Source organism: Crinia signifera, chromosome 8 (assembly GCF_055691185.1).
Source record: "Crinia signifera chromosome 8, ASM5569118v1, whole genome shotgun sequence".
Lineage (NCBI taxonomy): Eukaryota > Metazoa > Chordata > Amphibia > Anura > Myobatrachidae > Crinia > Crinia signifera.
The window spans coordinates 77,618,031-77,635,984 of NC_139224.1; the positions used below are offsets into that span (position 1 = coordinate 77,618,031).

At 42.8% G+C, this 17,954-nt stretch overlaps 1 protein-coding gene across 6 annotated transcripts in view; it reads right to left on the reverse strand.

The window, feature by feature from the left end:
* The window catches only part of PDE4DIP (phosphodiesterase 4D interacting protein), a 222,056-nt gene that overhangs the window by 176,397 nt on the left and 27,705 nt on the right, over positions 1 to 17,954 (reverse strand). For 4 of the 6 annotated variants that reach the window (XM_083156690.1, XM_083156691.1, XM_083156689.1 and 1 more), the window contains exons 1-3: positions 11,120 to 11,263; positions 6,267 to 7,627; positions 1,045 to 1,182 (exon numbers count right to left, since the gene is read on the reverse strand). In XM_083156690.1, coding sequence (XP_083012816.1) covers positions 1,045 to 1,182; positions 6,267 to 7,418 — 1,290 coding nt within the window. In that variant the 5' untranslated portion in view covers positions 7,419 to 7,627; positions 11,120 to 11,263. Of the gene's footprint in view, positions 1 to 1,044; positions 1,183 to 6,266; positions 7,628 to 11,119; positions 11,267 to 17,954 lie in introns of those variants that run through there. The other 2 variants (XM_083156693.1, XM_083156692.1) reach the window with 2 other exon arrangements.

The window sequence follows — 17,954 nt, forward strand, 5'->3', positions numbered from 1 at the left end:
AAAGCTTATTAGGGGAATGGAGAATTTAAGCTACGGGGAGAGATTAAGCAATTTGGGACTATTTACATTAGAAAAGAGACGGGGACATGCTCAACATGTACAAGTATATCAAGGGCCAATATAAGGAACTGTCACACACCCTCTTTTCTACTAGAAAGGAATCTAGGACGCGAGAGTATAGATTAGAAGAAAAAAGATTTCATTCAGCTAGTAGAAAGAATTTCTTTACGGTCAGAACAGTCAAACTCTGGAACTCTCTTCCCAGAGAGGTGGTAACGGCTGGCTCATTAAATGCGCTCAAGGCAAAGTTGGACAAACATTTACTGGAGAAAAACATCCATGGGTACAAATAAGAAATATAATTTGTCTGTAAAATACCAGAACCTACCAAATCAGCAATGGATATCTATACCAGGTTGAACTAGATGGACGCAAGTCTTTTTTCAGCCTTACCTACTATGTAACTATGAGATAATTCTGATTGACTCGCAAAGCAGGCCAACTAAATGCCACCTGCCGCTTGCAGCTGCCCACCTTCAGCACCCCTGTCACGCCACCATTTGCTTGGGAATGACCGGTGTTTGCATGGGAACGCCCATGAAATGCTGGGTGTTCCCATGGGCGCAACACATGCCCTACACCCCATGTCCCCAGCCCGCACTGCTCCGTAGCATCGGCGACCATGCAACTCACCACGTTCCTTAGCGGTTACGCGATTCAGAGTTGGCCACCTCTGTTCATCCACTTGTAAATGTAGCCATCATCACTATCTGCTTTATTAATAGACCTACAGCACGGTTATGCACATGCACGGAAACAAAACATCGATCCCCAGTGGGAGCGAATGAACTAGAATGACCTCCCTAATGTGAACACAGCAAACACATGACAAACATTTCCTTGCTATATTCTTTCTGACAACTCTGAATCCATATTTATATTCAATCATGCAATGTTGTGTGATACTCAATGACGTTGTTATGTAATAACCCTTGAATATAAATAGAATACAAAAAGAAAACAAACATTTCACATATATGATACCTTGATAAAATTCTGAGACTCCTGCAATTTTTCCTGAAGAGTTTGAACCTCCAACTCTGCTTTTTGTATTTTATAGGCCTGCTGCTCGAGAGTAGAATCATACTGTATTGTATCCTGGACCCCTTTTTCATTCAGTTTCTGCAAATGACAAAAAAAAAAAGAGACATTAGCAATTCATTAACACTCATCAACCATTGATAATCCGGCACCCTTAGTTATGAAACTGTGCCGGATAATTAATTTTGCCAAATTATCGGTGGTATTTCCTGCACAGCACAACACCCCCCCCCCCCACCACCACCACTCATCCAAGCCAGCAGTCAGTGAGACTTCCAATGCCTCTCACCGCCCTGCAGCATGACCACACAGCAGCATAACCTTACTGCTGCCGCTGCCTAACTAAACACCCTCCCTCGCTTTTTAAGCCCACTTATTACTGAATTCTAGGAGTTCTATGTTAAAAAGAAAATATAGTGTACACTGTGTATACAGTAACTGAATTTTCCGCAGAAGAGAATGTCAGTTCCGTAAAAGAAACATATGTTTTTCACTTTATTTCGTAATCAAAGAAGGTTTAAAACTTTGCAAAATGAAACTGGTAGCTATAAATGGGCCTGATTCACCCTGGCTCGCTAAACAGCGTAAACTAGCTGCTTAGCAAGCGGGTAAATGCCAAAAGATGGGCTTGCGAACGCCTGTCCCCCTTTGCCAAACGTACGGCTGCATTTGCATTTTGAAGCTTGATACATCTGGCCCTGAATAAGAGATCGCTCACCGTGTCAACATTTAGTTAACATTTTTTAAGCATCACTTATTGTTTTTTTCACATTATAATTAATCTGCATAATCCATCATATTACAGAACTGTGTTGCCATAGCAACCTATTTCATCACCTTAAAACCAATTAAGAGCAATGCTGCAATTTAACTAATTGCACTAATGCCATTAAGAGAATTTGGATGTCTGACACGGAAGACACTATTGTAGTAATAAATACTGAAAGAGTTTAAAAGGCCGATGAACCTAGAAGGAAGTAGCAAATCTGCTGCACCAGACACAGAACAAATAACACAAAGAAACAGAACTAACACACATAAAGAATCTAAAGACACTGAAGACAAGAAAAAAAAAACCTTGGAGTTTATTCTGCTCACTGCAGTCTACAATCTAGCAGAAGTACGTAAAGCAGAGACAAAAGGAGAGGGGGACAGAATGGTAGCTGTTACACCCCAGTGAGTTATCCGAAAAATAAAAAAATATATGTAAAAGGGTAATACTAAATGGCTTATGTAAAACATTTTACAGATGTGGGGTATTTGTAAACCTTGAAACAGGTACAGAATATATTCACTTTCTAGCATATTGGAACTGATTCAGGCCTGACACTGTACAGTAGCTGCTGTTTGAATTTCACAGCGGACGACTATCGATATACTGCTCATACATCTGGGCCACAATGCGCATGAGCAACGATGTCTGGCGATGAAATCCTGCTACTTTTTTGTTCGCTAGCCGTTCGCAAGGTGAATGACAGAAAGCTGTAGTTTGGGGGTTGTAACTGGCCATTTAGCATCAATGCCAAAAACAGCAGAAGTGCCTGAAAAAACCCAGGAGTGCCTAAGTGTGTAGGGGAGGGTGTGTGTGTGACATCAGATCCAGCCTTGATTATGCTGATTTAATCGCAGCTGCCGAGTAAGTCTAGACCTACTCAGAGCCTGTGCACAGTGTAAGTGTATTTTCCATTGGGGAAATAATTCACTGGTGAGCACCTTTACGAATGGCTTTGGAAATATTCACAACTACACATCTATTCGCACTGCTACATATTAACTCGCAAGGTGGGATTTCACTCTGACGGGGCAGTGTTTATCTGATCGCTGTCTGTTGCAAATTACCAGCCGTGCAATCAGGTCTGAATTAGGCCCATCGTTTGGTGTTTCTTTTGCTGTACAATAAAAGTAAAAAACACAAAAATAACATTATGTAGCAAAGAGCTTTATTTAGCCTCCCAACTGCAACACCAAACCAAGTAACCCATATGTTTATTTCTATGGCCATTTATGATAAGGTTTGGATATGCTAAAATCATACTAATTCTATATTAAGCAATTGTAAGAGACCACAACAGTAATGCAGCCCACACACGCATCGATTTAAGAATGCGTTTTGTACTTTTAAAGTACAAAACGCATCGCGCGTACGATTATCGTGTTGTATTAGCGCGGCGTGTGCGACGCGATGCTGTGCTATGCGCGTTCCCGGGGGCCGATTTTAGATGTCCAAAAAAGTATGTGCAGCAGGTACTTTTTAGGACATTATCGCATAGCATCGGGCTCAGCATTATACAGGCATACGAGCCGATGCTATACGATGGTTTTTTTTGGAAATAATTACATACAAATTGGTATCAACAACTTTATTGCAGGTTTGAAACATGTGAACTCGAACAAAATAAAGGTCAGAAAAAGCCAGTGAAAAAATGTGCTTAAATCGCACAGCATCGCATCGCAGACAGCAAAATAACCATCACATCGGGTCATGCTTAATTCTGGCAGAAAAATTGTAAAGAACCATTGTACAGCCAAAAACGCATAGCACTGAAATCGGTGCGTGTGTGGGCACCATTCAAGGTGTCACAGTAATTTGTCACATGGAATGTGCAAATAAACTGTGCACTTAACCAAAAGTCTGTTGCAAGAAGACTGGGATGATGATAATTATGATCAGCAACAGACCATGTGACTGCTAGGGATTGGCTGATAGCATATTGACCTCTTCAGCTGATAGCACTTATCATGGAACTATGAAATCAATGTACACTCATATATTTGCATTGCTTGTCTTATTTCCATTTGGGTCAATGCACAAAAAAAGATTTCCATTTAGTTTTAAAAATACTATACAAAAGAGATGATATAGGGGGTTATTCCGATTCACTCGGAAAGGCACAATCACTCTCTAATGGACAAAATCATATGCACTGCAGGTGAGGCTGATGTAACATGAGCAGAGAGAGTTAGATTTGGGTGTTTTATTGTTTCTGTGCAGGGTAAATACTGTCTCCTTTATTTTTACACTGCAATATAGATATCAATTTGAAGTAAAACCCCCACCCAAATCTAACTCTCTCTGCACATGTTACATCTGCCCCACCTGCAGTGCATATGGTTTTGTCCATTAGTGATTGTGCCTTTCCGAGTGAATCAGAATAACCCCCATAGTTTTAATGTGGCAAATGTGACTTTTGCATTTATAAATAACTCAAGATATACTTTATTGTATACATAATACTGAATTACACTATAAGGTTACATACAAGTAGGGTAATGATACCATTTGGTAATAGGCTCACTCAGGACTATTAGCCCGATAAGCCGGCAGGAGACGCAGTTTATCAGGGATTTGTTTCCCCCAAAGCAGCCTGGTTTTCAGTGAAAACTGGGCTTTAGCTGGGCTAAAACACAAAGGTTTCACTGAACCTGCATGTTCTTTGTGCAGAAATGTGTCCGTTATCTGTCATCCAATAGGATAGCCCAATAAAATGCATTGACTAAACATTGGGAAAAATAGTGAAAAACATCAGTTTGTCAGGTGGAATTGGATACCCTGCTTTTGTTTGCCTAATATAAGACTATTGCATATACTAGTGATGTACTGGACTCAAATGATATGCATAAGTGTGGTTTTAATTGCATTAAATGTTATACATTTACAGCTTTTCTCAAAATTCAAACATGTCCAATAAAAAGTGATGACTTATATAAGCATATAACACTTTTGTATCCTATACAAAATCTTAACAAAGTAACATATTATTCAGTATCAGTTACAATTGGACATTTGCAGTTTTAGCAGAATTCTTTGTAAGAGAACTGACACTTTGGAAGACATTCCTACAATAACTTGTACCAGGTTACATGGGCGAATGCAGGATTTCCAAATATTTGATTTTAGAGCGACTGTTACCAGCCCAAGTACTATGCAATGCTATACCCCCAATATCCCAGCTATAAAGATGCTGGCAGTGAAAAGACTGACCCTGACATCGGTGATACAGACAATCCCGACAGGGGCTCTATAATATACCTAATCGTCTTCCTTTACCCACCTAATCCTAACCCTTCCTTTTAGCAGCCTAACCCTCTCCAGCATTCTGACTCTAACCCTCCCTGCTAGTGCCTAACACTAAACCATGTACCCCGCCACCTACACCTAACCCCCTCGGCCCACAGCCTAATCCTAAACCCCATTTCTTTGTGCCTAACCATAACCCCCAATCCCTACAGCCTAACTTTCCTGGCATCCTACATCCTACAGTACTGACACTGTAATCCTGAGAGCTGACATTCCGAATATTAGTATCTGAGGACAGTTAAGGTAAGGCTGTGGGGAAGGGGTGGGGTGGGTTAGGCTGCAGGGAGAGGAGGTTAGGCTTAGGCTGTAGGGAGGAAGGATTAGGGGGAAGGAGGAGAGAAGGTTAGCATACTTACCCTAAAACGGTCGGGATCATGGCTGTTGGGATGCTGAAGTCGGTCTTCTGCCCACCGTTATTGTCAGTGCCAGGATCACGTACCCAACCCCAGTGATCACCGTAAGCCACTTACCAAATCCTCTCTCTGTTGCAATGACAGGGCACACTGATTCACAAACTCACGGACAGCAGTCTTGTCATTAAAATCTGCAGCCACTGGGCACATGCAGCAGTTCCTTTCAGCTCTTTATACTGCATAAAGTGTCCGCTGGCCAGTTTGTGGGGAAGAAAAGTTACTGGGCAATTGGAAGAACCCCAGCATTTGGTTATAGGTTGGTTTTCTCTTACAACTAATTGCTGCTTCAAATCAAGCGACCATATCATATACTACACTCCAGTGAGCGCAGCTCGCAGACTTTTCCATTTGGTTGAATAAGGGCAAATTTGTTCGGCGCTATCATGCATTGTAATACTTGTATTAAATTAACTCACTCAAATTATACTGTATGCTGAAAAAACACAGCTAACAGCGGATTTGGCATCCCCCTATAAATGCACTGGGGCTAATAGGTTAGATACCCTTGATAATTTACCCCTGCTAATTGAATACCGGTCACATAAAAAAAATAAAAAAGGTTTTCACTTAAAACATTGCTTGTGACAGTGGGATATAATTACAGCTCAAACTGCATGTACTATTTTGCATACATTTTAAGGCAATTCAGTGAACATTTAGTAATGAACAGATACCTTTGAGTAAAGTGGAATGTAATCCTCATATACATTGTGCCAGAGGTCATTAAGATCAGAAAATGCAGAGAAAAACTCTTGAGAAGTCCTGGTAGGGGATTCCACAATACTGTCCAAGAAACCTAGACCTGTGTTTGATGAGCTTGACTGACCACTGGAAAGGACACTGTTGAGTTTCAAGACCGAACTCATTTTCACAGGTATTCTGCTGCCTCTCGGACTCTGAATTGGTCTGTAATCAAACATTTTGACAAGACTTAGTGCGAGATCTAACTTCCTTCCATAAGCAGAAGAACAAGATGTATAGTTGCACGACGAGCAGATGCACTTTGGATTCTCTATGATGGATTTGATTTTCTCTTCAGTTTTCTGCGAAAGGATTCCAAGATCCTTAGTATCATTAAGAGATTCAACAGAATGTTCAGAAGAAAATCTTTCCAAACCTTCTCCTTCTAAAACCTTGATGTTTGCAGCCTCACATTCTGATGTCTGAGATATTGTTATCTGTTCATTGAAAGTACTTGTGCAAGTAGAAAAATTTCCACAACTTACATTTTGGGCAATTTTCCTTGGTACTTTACAAACTGCTTCATAGTCAGAATCAGGTACTCTTAAAGAGGAACAACTATGGCATTTTTTTGGAACAGACCCAGTACCCTCAGTGTGGGGACAGTGTTGTACCTCTTGGCTGGGTTCCTCCAATTCTGTCCAGTATTCAAAACCAGAAAATGTAAAGTCTTCCTGGAGAAGGGCAGAATAAGTGTACTGTACTTTTTGGAGGTCTGGAGTGCCCACAGTGCCCTCTTCTGACTTGGCTTCCTGACCATCTTCACTGTTATTTTTTCTGTAAAGGCTAGCAAGGCAATGCTTAAGCCTATCCTTCTCAGAAAGAAGCTTCTGCAATCGCTCAATGGAGAGAGCTTCTATGCGTGCAATCACAGTGTCAAATCTATAGAATCGTTCCAGCATGAAAGCACATTTACTGCAGGCAAACTCAGCATGGCCATCACGCAAGATCTCTTTATCCAAAACATGGGATAACACCACTTGAAGATTCAATTTGGCAGCTGTGTGAAAAATCCATCTCCGCTGATTTCCACATAGCTCCCTTCCACAAATCCTGCAAACATCCTTCATCTTTAGTTCTAACATTGAAAATTGTTACAATTTGTTTTAGTCCACTAAAATTAGAGATGAAAGAGAGACTCTCAAAATAACAGCACAGAATGACTGTTAATCAGCAGTACATTGGTAATGCACATATGTACTGTATGTATAACTTAGGCAGCAAGAGTCGGTGTAAATGTTTGTTCTGTTAATTGTTCTTCCCCTGCACGATCTTCAGTAAACAGTATATTTTGCTGTAGTAAAAAAAAAGTAGAGAATTTTAATGTAGGTCAAATTAAATAATTTCTATTGATATGATATTGTGACACACCCATTACTCATTAAACTAAATGGTAAACACAAAAAAAGCAAACAGACAATGTGTCAATATGCATGTGGTTTTAAAATAACAACAACAACATAATAATAATGTATTGCTATGGATCTGTGTGCTCTGTAATGCCTTCGGGTAGAATAATCCCACTTAACGCAGCAATGCCATGTTATGCAATGAGGAGTTTTCTGTGGGTTTACATAAAACACTGCGTCAGGTTATAAAAAGGATATGTATAACTATTATTTGGTACTTGTGTATTATCACGGCGCCCATCGCATCGCATCGCATACCACTAATTAAGGTAAGCGATGGACCCGATTTCAGCCTTTTTTCCGGGCTGAGTATACAATTTTAAAATCGGGTCACATTGCATGCCATTACAATGGCATGCGATGCGACGCGATTTGCCATTGAGTCCCAAGTTAAATGGCACCCCCAGACCTGATTTTTAATTGTATACCCACGCTGATGGGTAATAAATATGTAAAATGCCCCCACATTGTTAACGGCCCCCCACTATCAACGCCAACCCGAAGCGTGGCGAGCCCGCGAGGGGCGGCGGTACGCATCCTCCGACCTTTTCATACCCCCACTATCCACGTCGGCGTGGAGTTGATTTTATAAAGTATGGCAAGCGCAGCGAGCCACCGAGCCTGAAGCGTGGCGAGCATTACTTCACAGGTATACGCGTCTGCTGCCACGCTTCGGGCTCGGTGCGCTCGCCACACTTTATAAATTCAACTCCACGCCGACGTGGATAGAGAGGGTATGAAAAGGTCGGAGCACGCGTACTGCCGCCCCTCGCGGGCTCGCTACGCTCGCCGCGCTTCGGGTTGGCGTTCATAGTGGGGTGGCGTTAACAATGGGGGGCATTTCACATACTCATGACCCATGAGGGTGGGTATACATGGGCATTTAACAAGGTAATAAGGCATCTCTGTGCCTGTACAGCTTCACAGCATGCAAGCTGAGAACTGTAACCCTGTGGCAGCCATACTTGTTTGCCATTGAAAGATATTAACCCTTTGCCTGCCAGCGTTGCTGTTAGAGATACTCAAAATATCCACTTAAAATGCCAGTGTCGCTCACAGTGACTGTTCTTTCAGTATAAATAAATACAAATACAGACAAGTCAATGCATTGAACCTTAGTTAAGTATTGCATCCAAAAAATACAGTGACGCTGGCATTTCGCAGTGAGCGAGGCTGGCGTTTTTTGCGGATATTTTGAGGATCTCTCACAGCAACATTGGTACTCACAGTGTTAAAAAGAAACCAAGAAACTAGAATAAAGTATAAATATAAATATACTATTTCTAACTATTTCTAGTTAGCCTTTCCGACAGTCCTTTATAAAAATAAAAAAAAGATATATAATTATTATATTCAAAAAAAAGAAAATGTATATCCCTTGAAATAGATAAGGTGTGCCTAAATAAAAAGGAGACTTTTGTTGTAGCGGCGTTGTATGTAATTGTAGTGGGTTAATGTGCTTGCGCTAGATGGCGTGATGGTTTTCCCAGTTGCACATGTGTAGTGTGTGAATGGCTTTACCTCAGCTTCTTCATTCCTGGAAAGTTGTTTTGCGCAGTTGGATGCATGATGGATTCCTCCAGATTAGTGCAAAGAGCTGTTATCCAATTTGGCAAGTCCTTTATGCTTTTGCATCCCGCCTCATAATGCTGACGCCACCAGAATATGGTGCAATATGCAAGACATTTCTCGCCATACACTGTCTTCATCCTGCGATACATTTCTGAAGCATGCTCGCTGTCTGCACAAAGAAATTGGATAACAACAGCTCTTTGCGCTGATCTGGAGAAATCCATCATGCATCCAACGACAGCGCAAATCAAGTTTCCAGAAATGAAGAAACTGAGGTTAAGCTGTTCACTATACATGTGCAACTGGGAAAATGCCACGCAATCTATCGGCAAACACATTAACCCACTGCGATTAGGTACAACACCGCTATAACAAAAGTCTCCTTTTCACTTGGGCACACCTAACAGGTGTCTAGGTCGCTAAGCAGTAGGTTGACCACTAATGGATGACAGGCCATAGGTAGTCATGCTTGAGGTTGAAAGGGTCAAAAGGTCAACACCAGCAATAGGTGAAAAGGGTTGACTTGAGTTTTTCATGATTCTTTTCCAAAACCCAACTTGTTCATACTTTACCATTCCAGTAAGTATAGAGGGAGAATAAAATAGTGTGCCCGAAGCATGACAAGCCAAGTGGTACACTTATAGATTGTGAATGCCAACCTATGTCGACAGATACCAAAAACGTTAAAAAACTTGTGTCAACATTTTCAAATTCGTCCCTTTGCTTGTGTCGTCCTTAACCCTTTGAGTGACTTTGTCAACATAGGTGTGAAAATTGGTAAGCATACATTTTTATTCATCATAATGACGTGTAATGAACCTGCAATGTTTGCCTTATATACCCACAACAAGTTTTATTTGAATTTATATAACAAATATGAGCGACGCTCCGCTCTCACAGAGATGTTGGCACTCAAAGGGTTAAGTATGTTGACCTTTTTCGGGTATCAACCTATGGCCTGTCGACCTATAGTGGTCAACCTAAATTTTGTTGACCCTATGACCCATATCCATTCCTGTGAAGCAATCACAGAATAAGGAAAAAAAGCATTACAAGTAACAAGATGACTACTGAGATTGTCTTCAATGTTTATTTTGCGGTGCTTCAAACAATGAAAACATGTTTAATCAGTATACAATGAGAGATCACAAAATTTAGAGCCTTAAACATTTTCAAAAACATTGACAGCATACAGTAGAACATATAGATAAATTACCCTCAACTCTATCAAGTATCCACAGAAATAAATGTCATTAACATTTTTTTATGCTAATTACCAGTAAACTTAAATAAACTTTCATGATATGTATGTGTGTATGTATATTTATAATATGAACATAAACCCAAGCTAAAATTAAAATGATGTAGTGTATACTATAAATATTTATTTACTAATAGATTTTCTAGTGGGACCGGAGATTTAAAATCCCTAAATTGCTGTGATTTACAAAGATTGGAATGAATGATTACAAAGGATTACATGGCCATATGTTGAGTCTCAACATCATTTTTTTTCTTCAAAGTAGTATTGTGATTATGTATATGATTATTTGATGTAATCAGTTCCACCACATTGATTATGATTCAGAAAATATTGCAATGTTCTATAGTAAACAGCAATAATATCACCGACGGTGCTGAATAACAGTTCCCTAATCTATACAGGCAAGAGCAATGACAAGAGCTCATCTCTATGAAAAATAGTGTATACGTGACACTGACGTGGCAGCACCCGAGTCCTCCCCGGGATCATCTCCTATCTATCACATCCGCCAAGGGACAATGCCGTGACCGCTGCTTCTTACCTGATATACCGCTACAGATGTCGGAGCCGCTGGTACCTTCTGTCAGTCTGTGGATTTTCGCCTCATCTCAATATGGCTGATGGGTGCTCCGAGGAGTGCTGGGAATTGTAGTCCGGTAATAGATGACATTCGCAGACAGTGCGCATGTGCTTCTGAGATTCCATGCATGTGTTAATTGTACGGAAACGCAGATAAATGCTGTAATTTATCTCTATTAGTACAGTCTGTATGTGTGAAATAGTTTTTCATAAAAATATATCAACTTTTTTTAATGTCAGTCTTGGTGCTACTTTGTATTACACGTACCCGAAATACGCTAAGCGAGGCTGAAACAAAAAGAGGTGTGACGCCAATTACAAATCTGGGCGCTAGGTGGCCTCATCGTTGTGGGAAGACAGCATCACAGTGCAGGGACGCCATCGGTGCGGCCACCACCGAGGACTTCTATTGAGACGATCGATGGTTCCCACCCGTGGTATGGGTGACCATCGATGGTTTCACTAGATGATGGTCAGCTCTGTTTCTTTCACTATCAGAACTATCAGAACCTGCTTCACAGGTGCCAGGAGCACAAAGCTCTATTTCCTGACACTTGTTGGAAAAAAAAAAAATATTCACTTATAAGAATGTGCCTTTGATGGAGGGAAACCACCTAGTTCTCCCACCATCGATTGCAAAAGTATTCAATATCAGCCACATACCATCGATGATTATAAACCATCAATGGTTGATGGCCATCCATATCATTGCGTGACATTGGGCGGTATTCAATGAGCCTGATTCGCCATGTTTTTATGGCGAATTTGTGCTGTTTGGCGAATTTTTGACTAAAACGGTGAATCACCCTATTCAATGACCACATGGCGAATACATTTGAAGGTTTTTTTCGCCATGATTCACCGAGTAGCAATCGCTATCTTTTTATGGAGAAGTGGAATGTGAACTTTTAAAATAAAGTGTTTTGTTTTTTACATTTGGTGTCAAAAAATCAGGAATTTTATTCTGAGGAGGGGCATGCTACTTTTATTCATGTGCTGTAAGCACATGAATATATATTTAATTTGAACATTTTTTTTTTTTTTTTTTTACACAGCAGCCAGCAGGGGGCGCCGGAGCCGAGCCGCTCATTACATATTCATATATTCACTGCACCCGATCGTTACGATCGGGTATAGTGAATATAGGTCCCCTGCTGGCACCCCTGGGGGGCAGCCTGTGCTGCCTGGCACCCGGGGAGCCCACCTAACCCCCACAAACGTTCTGGGCTAGGCAGAGAGACTTCCATCTCTCTGCCTGCCACCGTCCTCAGGCTCCCTGCGGCATACGCCGCAGGAGCTCATATTCGCCAGTCAGGGGCAGCGAGCCCTTGACACGTTGAATACCGGAGCCCGCCGGCTCCGGAACGTGGCGAATGTGCAGCGAATCCTAAAAAGGATTCGCTGCACCTCGCAGGTATTCTCATTGAATACCGCCCATTGTGTAGCATAGCACATACAAGGGCCCATTTATTTTACGCAATATTTGCTTCTGTTTTTTAGGTGTTAGCAGCAAATATTAAGTATCTCCCGAATGTATGAAGAAGGGTCCCGCAGCAGACTACCTTTTCACAGGGTTGCCTACTCTCCCGGAATGGCCGTGAGGGTCCTGAAAATCGGGTCCCCCTCCCGGCCCCCCGGAAAGATGGGCAACCCTCCCGAATTCTGGGGGACCCCCACTACACCCCCTGATCGCGGCTTCCTGCCCCTGACCGCGGCGTTTAAATAACCTGAATTGCCCGATCTCTGAGGAGGGGCCGGGGCTAAAGTGGCACAATTGTGTAATTTTAGCCCCGCCCCCTCCACGGAGATCATCAAATCCGGTTATTCCCCATCCCGGGGGTGGGACTTAATGACATCACACTCAAGTCCCGCCCCCCCGAAGTCCTACTGAAAGCAACCCTGCCTTTACACATGTTACGATCCCTGTCATGAGCCGTAGGTTTCGTAGGAGATGCGATACTGCCAGATTAGTTTATATCTGCAAACATAGGTGTGCGCACATTGAGTGTTAGGGGTGCACAGGCACACCCTAATCCTGTGCGCACATTGAGTGTTAGGGGTGCACAGGCACACCCTAATTCTGTGCACACTTTATGAACATCTTCCTGCCACTAGCAATACAAGCAATATGTTTTACCAAAGACCTTTGCGTTTTAGAACTGTATTTGATTAAAAGAAGCTCCCATCAGTCAATTATGTGTGTTTTGCATTATTAATTGTACTACATACCTGCATCATCCATATATGTTTTTAACTTTATTATCATGTACTGTTACACAGTAATTAGGAGATTAAAACTGAACTAGGCAGGAGATTATGGTGTGGCTATGAGACATTTTAATATTGTAACAAGTGTCAATAGATAATGGTAGACATGCCTGATTGGCGATGATAGACACATCCAATGGGTCGTGTTAGACATGCCCAGTAGGTGGTGCTAGACACCCCCTTTGACAGTGCACCACCTAATAAAATGCATACCTCCCAACATTACCCTCTCCAGGAGGGACACAATGCATTGCTCTGTTTCTGGACTTCTCTGTTAATGTCTGATTGCCATCACCTGTTTTAAACAGGTTAAATCATAAGAAAGGTGTTTCAGCACAGGTGATAGTAATCATACATTAAGAGGAAAGCTCAGAAAAAAAGCATTGTGTCCCTCCTGGAATGGGTCACGTTGGGAGGTATGAAAATGTGCTGTACAGGCCTATGCAGTGACAGGAGCCGGGTGCTTTGGTGTGATAAGCTCATGCAGCACCTGCCTTCTGTCACAGAGGAAGAGCCAGTCCTACAGATAGCCCAGTCTCCAGTGGCAGCCAGCATATCCAAGGAAACTGGACAACCCCACTTCTCTCCCAAGGTGATGTAACAAGGATTTCAAGGAAGGCACCTGATGTGATATCAATCTGTAATGCAGTCCTGGGCACTAATATCATGCAGGGTTGCCGACCCTCCCGGAATTACCGGGAGTCTCCCGAAAATCGGGTCCCCCTCCCGGCCCCCCGGAAGGGTGGGCAACCCTCCCGGAATCAGGGGGACCCCCACTGAGCCCCCCGATCGCGGTATTTAAATGCTGCAATCCGCGGGTCTCAGAGGAGGGGGCGGAGCAAAAATGACACACTCGTGTCATTTTAGCCCCGTCCCCTCCATGGAGATCAGTGATTTACCGTAATGTGGGCGGGGATTAATGACGTCACAGTCAAGCCCCGCCCCCGAACGTGTAATGAAAGTCTCCTCTCCGGGCTTCTCCCGGAGAAGAGCATTTGAAAGTCGTCAACCCTGATATCATGTCAAGGTTGCATTGCAAATGTGATCATTGAAACTTTGCCTAGTCACATATTTAATTAACACCACTATTATTGTATAAATCCATTACATTTTAGACAGAGCAACATAAATATGTACAACACAGCTGTTGTTATATATAGATATTCACTATAAAACACACACACACACACACACACACACACACACACACACACACACACACACACAAAAACGTAACAGGGCTTTGGGCCACCATGTACTGCAAGTAGGTGTTGTGAATTGGGATGGCCATTGACCCTCTATAGCTGATGGATTGCTTTACTATCATGTATAAACTTCTAAAACCAAGGCAGTTACAGTTCTTTGCACTGCAAGCACTAGCATAATGGACCTGATTTAGAGTTGATCGTTGACAGTAACAGGGCAGCCGAGAGGAATGCCGGGCCCCGGTAAAATTTTGGGGCGTGGCCTAAGTGTGTGTTGTGGGAACCTCCCACACTTAGGCCACGCCCCCAAAATGTTTAGAGGAGGGTGAAAGAAAACTCTAAAAACTGTAATCTCAGAAGCAGCACACACCTACAGCATGTGCTGTGCTGACTGCAGGCTCAGCATGACCTCTCACGCTGTCAGTGAGACACTCATGCTGAGCCTGCTGTCAGCACAGCACATGCTGTAGAAGTGTGTGCTACTGTTGCTACCCGGGAGGGATGGAGGGGGAAGGGAGGGGTCAGACCAGGGCCCCTGCGGGGCCCCTTCAGCAAGTGTGGGCCCGGGTAATTAGTACCCGCTCCCCCCCTCTCTCGGCTCCCCTGGACAGTAACATAACTATAACAGCACTCCAGCTGTTGTTGAACTACACATCCCAGCATGCCCTGCAACAGTTTTAGCATGGCTATATAGCAAAAGTGAAGCAGGACATGCTTTAATATTTAGCAACAGCACCACTGTCATCAGTTATCCAATAAGCAATATACAGAAAGTGTGCTCATAAATATAAAAAAAGTATTTCATTCTGATGATCTCACAGTATAAATCACTAGATAGCATATGGTAATTCAATAGTTAACATAGAAATCTGATAGATACACTTTAATTTAATTTAATAATAATTTTGTAACATAATTAGGATACACTGTTGTAACAGATAATAAGGGCCCTGAGTAGTACATTGAGTAGTAGTTAAAAACAGTATATTCTGACACAGAAAAAAACATAAAATATTGCAAATAGTTAAAAATTGTAGCAATTTGTATCCACGGCAGCATCCCTGGTCTAGAAAACTGACGTCCAGTGATTTAAAGTCCTGTTTAATAACAGAGAGTTTGTGTGACTGACTGATTAATTAATCAATCATCAGTCTTTGTGTGGCTGTGCTATGTATGGTATGGACTCTGCACAGAAAGGTCTTATTGGCACCATAGGCGCTTTAAGAGAGGAGGAGACCCCTGTGCAGCCTCTTCTGCTCGGGTCCCTCCTCTCTTCTGGCCTTCTCACAATGTGACTGTAATATATTCAGGAATCGGCACAGTTTGGAGCTGTAGGAACCATTAACATGTTTCGTACATTTACTGGCGGGACAAACCAGACGCGGTGATTAACCACCCTTTTTTTTTCACCTTTTCTGTATAAACATATATATACACATTTAATTCCAAACCACATCCTAGGATGAGAAATTATTTGATGCTGTGATATTTAGTTCAAGATTAGCTGGAGTGCCAAAGGTTCGCCAGGAGCTTGGGGGGCCCAAGGCCCAGCAGGCAATCCCCTGCACCCTCTTGTTTGTTTGTTTATTTTTCCAGATTTTTAAATAGTGCAGTGTCACTGTCTCCTTTACTGGCGATGGGAGCAAGCGAGCAGTGGCGGGAACAGGAGACCGGCAGGAGACTGTCAGCAGCGGGAGCAGGAGGCCAGTGGCGGTGGGAGCAGGAGACCAGGGCAGCTGGAGCAGGAGACCGGTAAAGGTGGGAGCAGGAGACTGACAGAGGCGGTTGGGAGTAGGGGACCTGGGGCCTTAAAGACCTTGGATCATTGCCGACACCACCCACTAAGGTTGAGTATGCAGAGCAGGGAGGTGTCTGGAGGAAGAGGCGCTCTCCCTGCTGTTACCCTGCTGATGTGCACAGTCTCTGTTGTGAGCAACTTTACTTAAATCCTGTACTGTCTGGGCCAGGCCCTCCTCCTGCTCTTTCAGTCACATCTTATTCTGCATGTGACATAAGGCTATTCATCCGACTTACACAAACCTATAAACGCCAATACTGAATTGCTTATCCCCATCGCACCTAGATTGTGGGCACTGAAATCTTTAATATCATATTTATGCCTCAACTAAAGAAATCAAATATTAAATATAATCAATAAGCTATGGATACAACAATAATAGGTTTACATGTTATTTACCCCTGGAATCCCTCTGTCCCCCTTTCTATCCCTGACACTCTTACTCTGATACCCCGCTCTCCCCCTTTCTCTCCCTGACACTCTCACTCAGATGCCCGCTCACTCCCACTTTCTCTCCCTGACACTCTAAAGCCCCCCATACACGGTCCGTTAATCGGATCCGTTGTGTGCTTAAACAGCACACATCGGATCGCATACCTAGTGCATGCAGTGTGCATGCACTGCGATCCGATCCGATGTATAGCTAGTACAAAAAGTATGTGCAGCACATACTTTTTGTACCGTACTATGTGATGCGCGGGAGCGCGCATCGCATAGTACAGAACGGAGCCATACACAACGGACCGTGTATGGGCTCCTTAACTCTATTATCTCCTCTCTCCACTTCTCTCATGTCACTCACTCTGATACCCTCTGTCTCTCCATCTCTCTCCCTGACACTCTCACACTGCTATGGGGCCCACAGAGTTCTAGTTACACCCCTGATCGCTGATGTGGGAATTTACAATCCATTCGCTTATCGAGTGACTGTGCATGCGTATGGATTGTAGCACGTAAGCTGAAATAGTTTCAAAAATAGTAAAAAGCATTTCATTGCATTCCCCTCGCAATTTGACTGACAGGAATCATTTGGGCATGATGACCTGCCATTTTTTGGGAACGTCAGAAAAACGCAGGCATGCCCAAGCATTTAAGGGAGGGTGTGCAATGTCAGCACCTGCCTTAATCAGCCTGTCTCTGTCGCAGTATAGGAAGGGTCAGACTTACTCATTTGCACGGACAGGGAAAATCAATCGATGGACAGGTATGTGATATTTTCTCAATTCACTCGCAGATTTGCACAGGGCAGGTTTTCTGTCTGTCTGGGTAGCAGCTAACTACTCACAGTTACAGTATCTGCAAATTTGTAGATGAGAGATCAGGTCTGAACCAGGCCCAATGTTGGCATGTCCCTGTCATGATCAGCATACCATTCTCCCACAACTTTTTTTGAAAAATTCTATTACAGATGTGTCCACATTCAGTTATCCTCAAAACATGCCCAATAGCCCTGTTTAGCATGTCACAAATTTAGCGATTTATGTGACCCAAACAAGGGGAAAGCTATCAGGGCAATTCCACGTTCT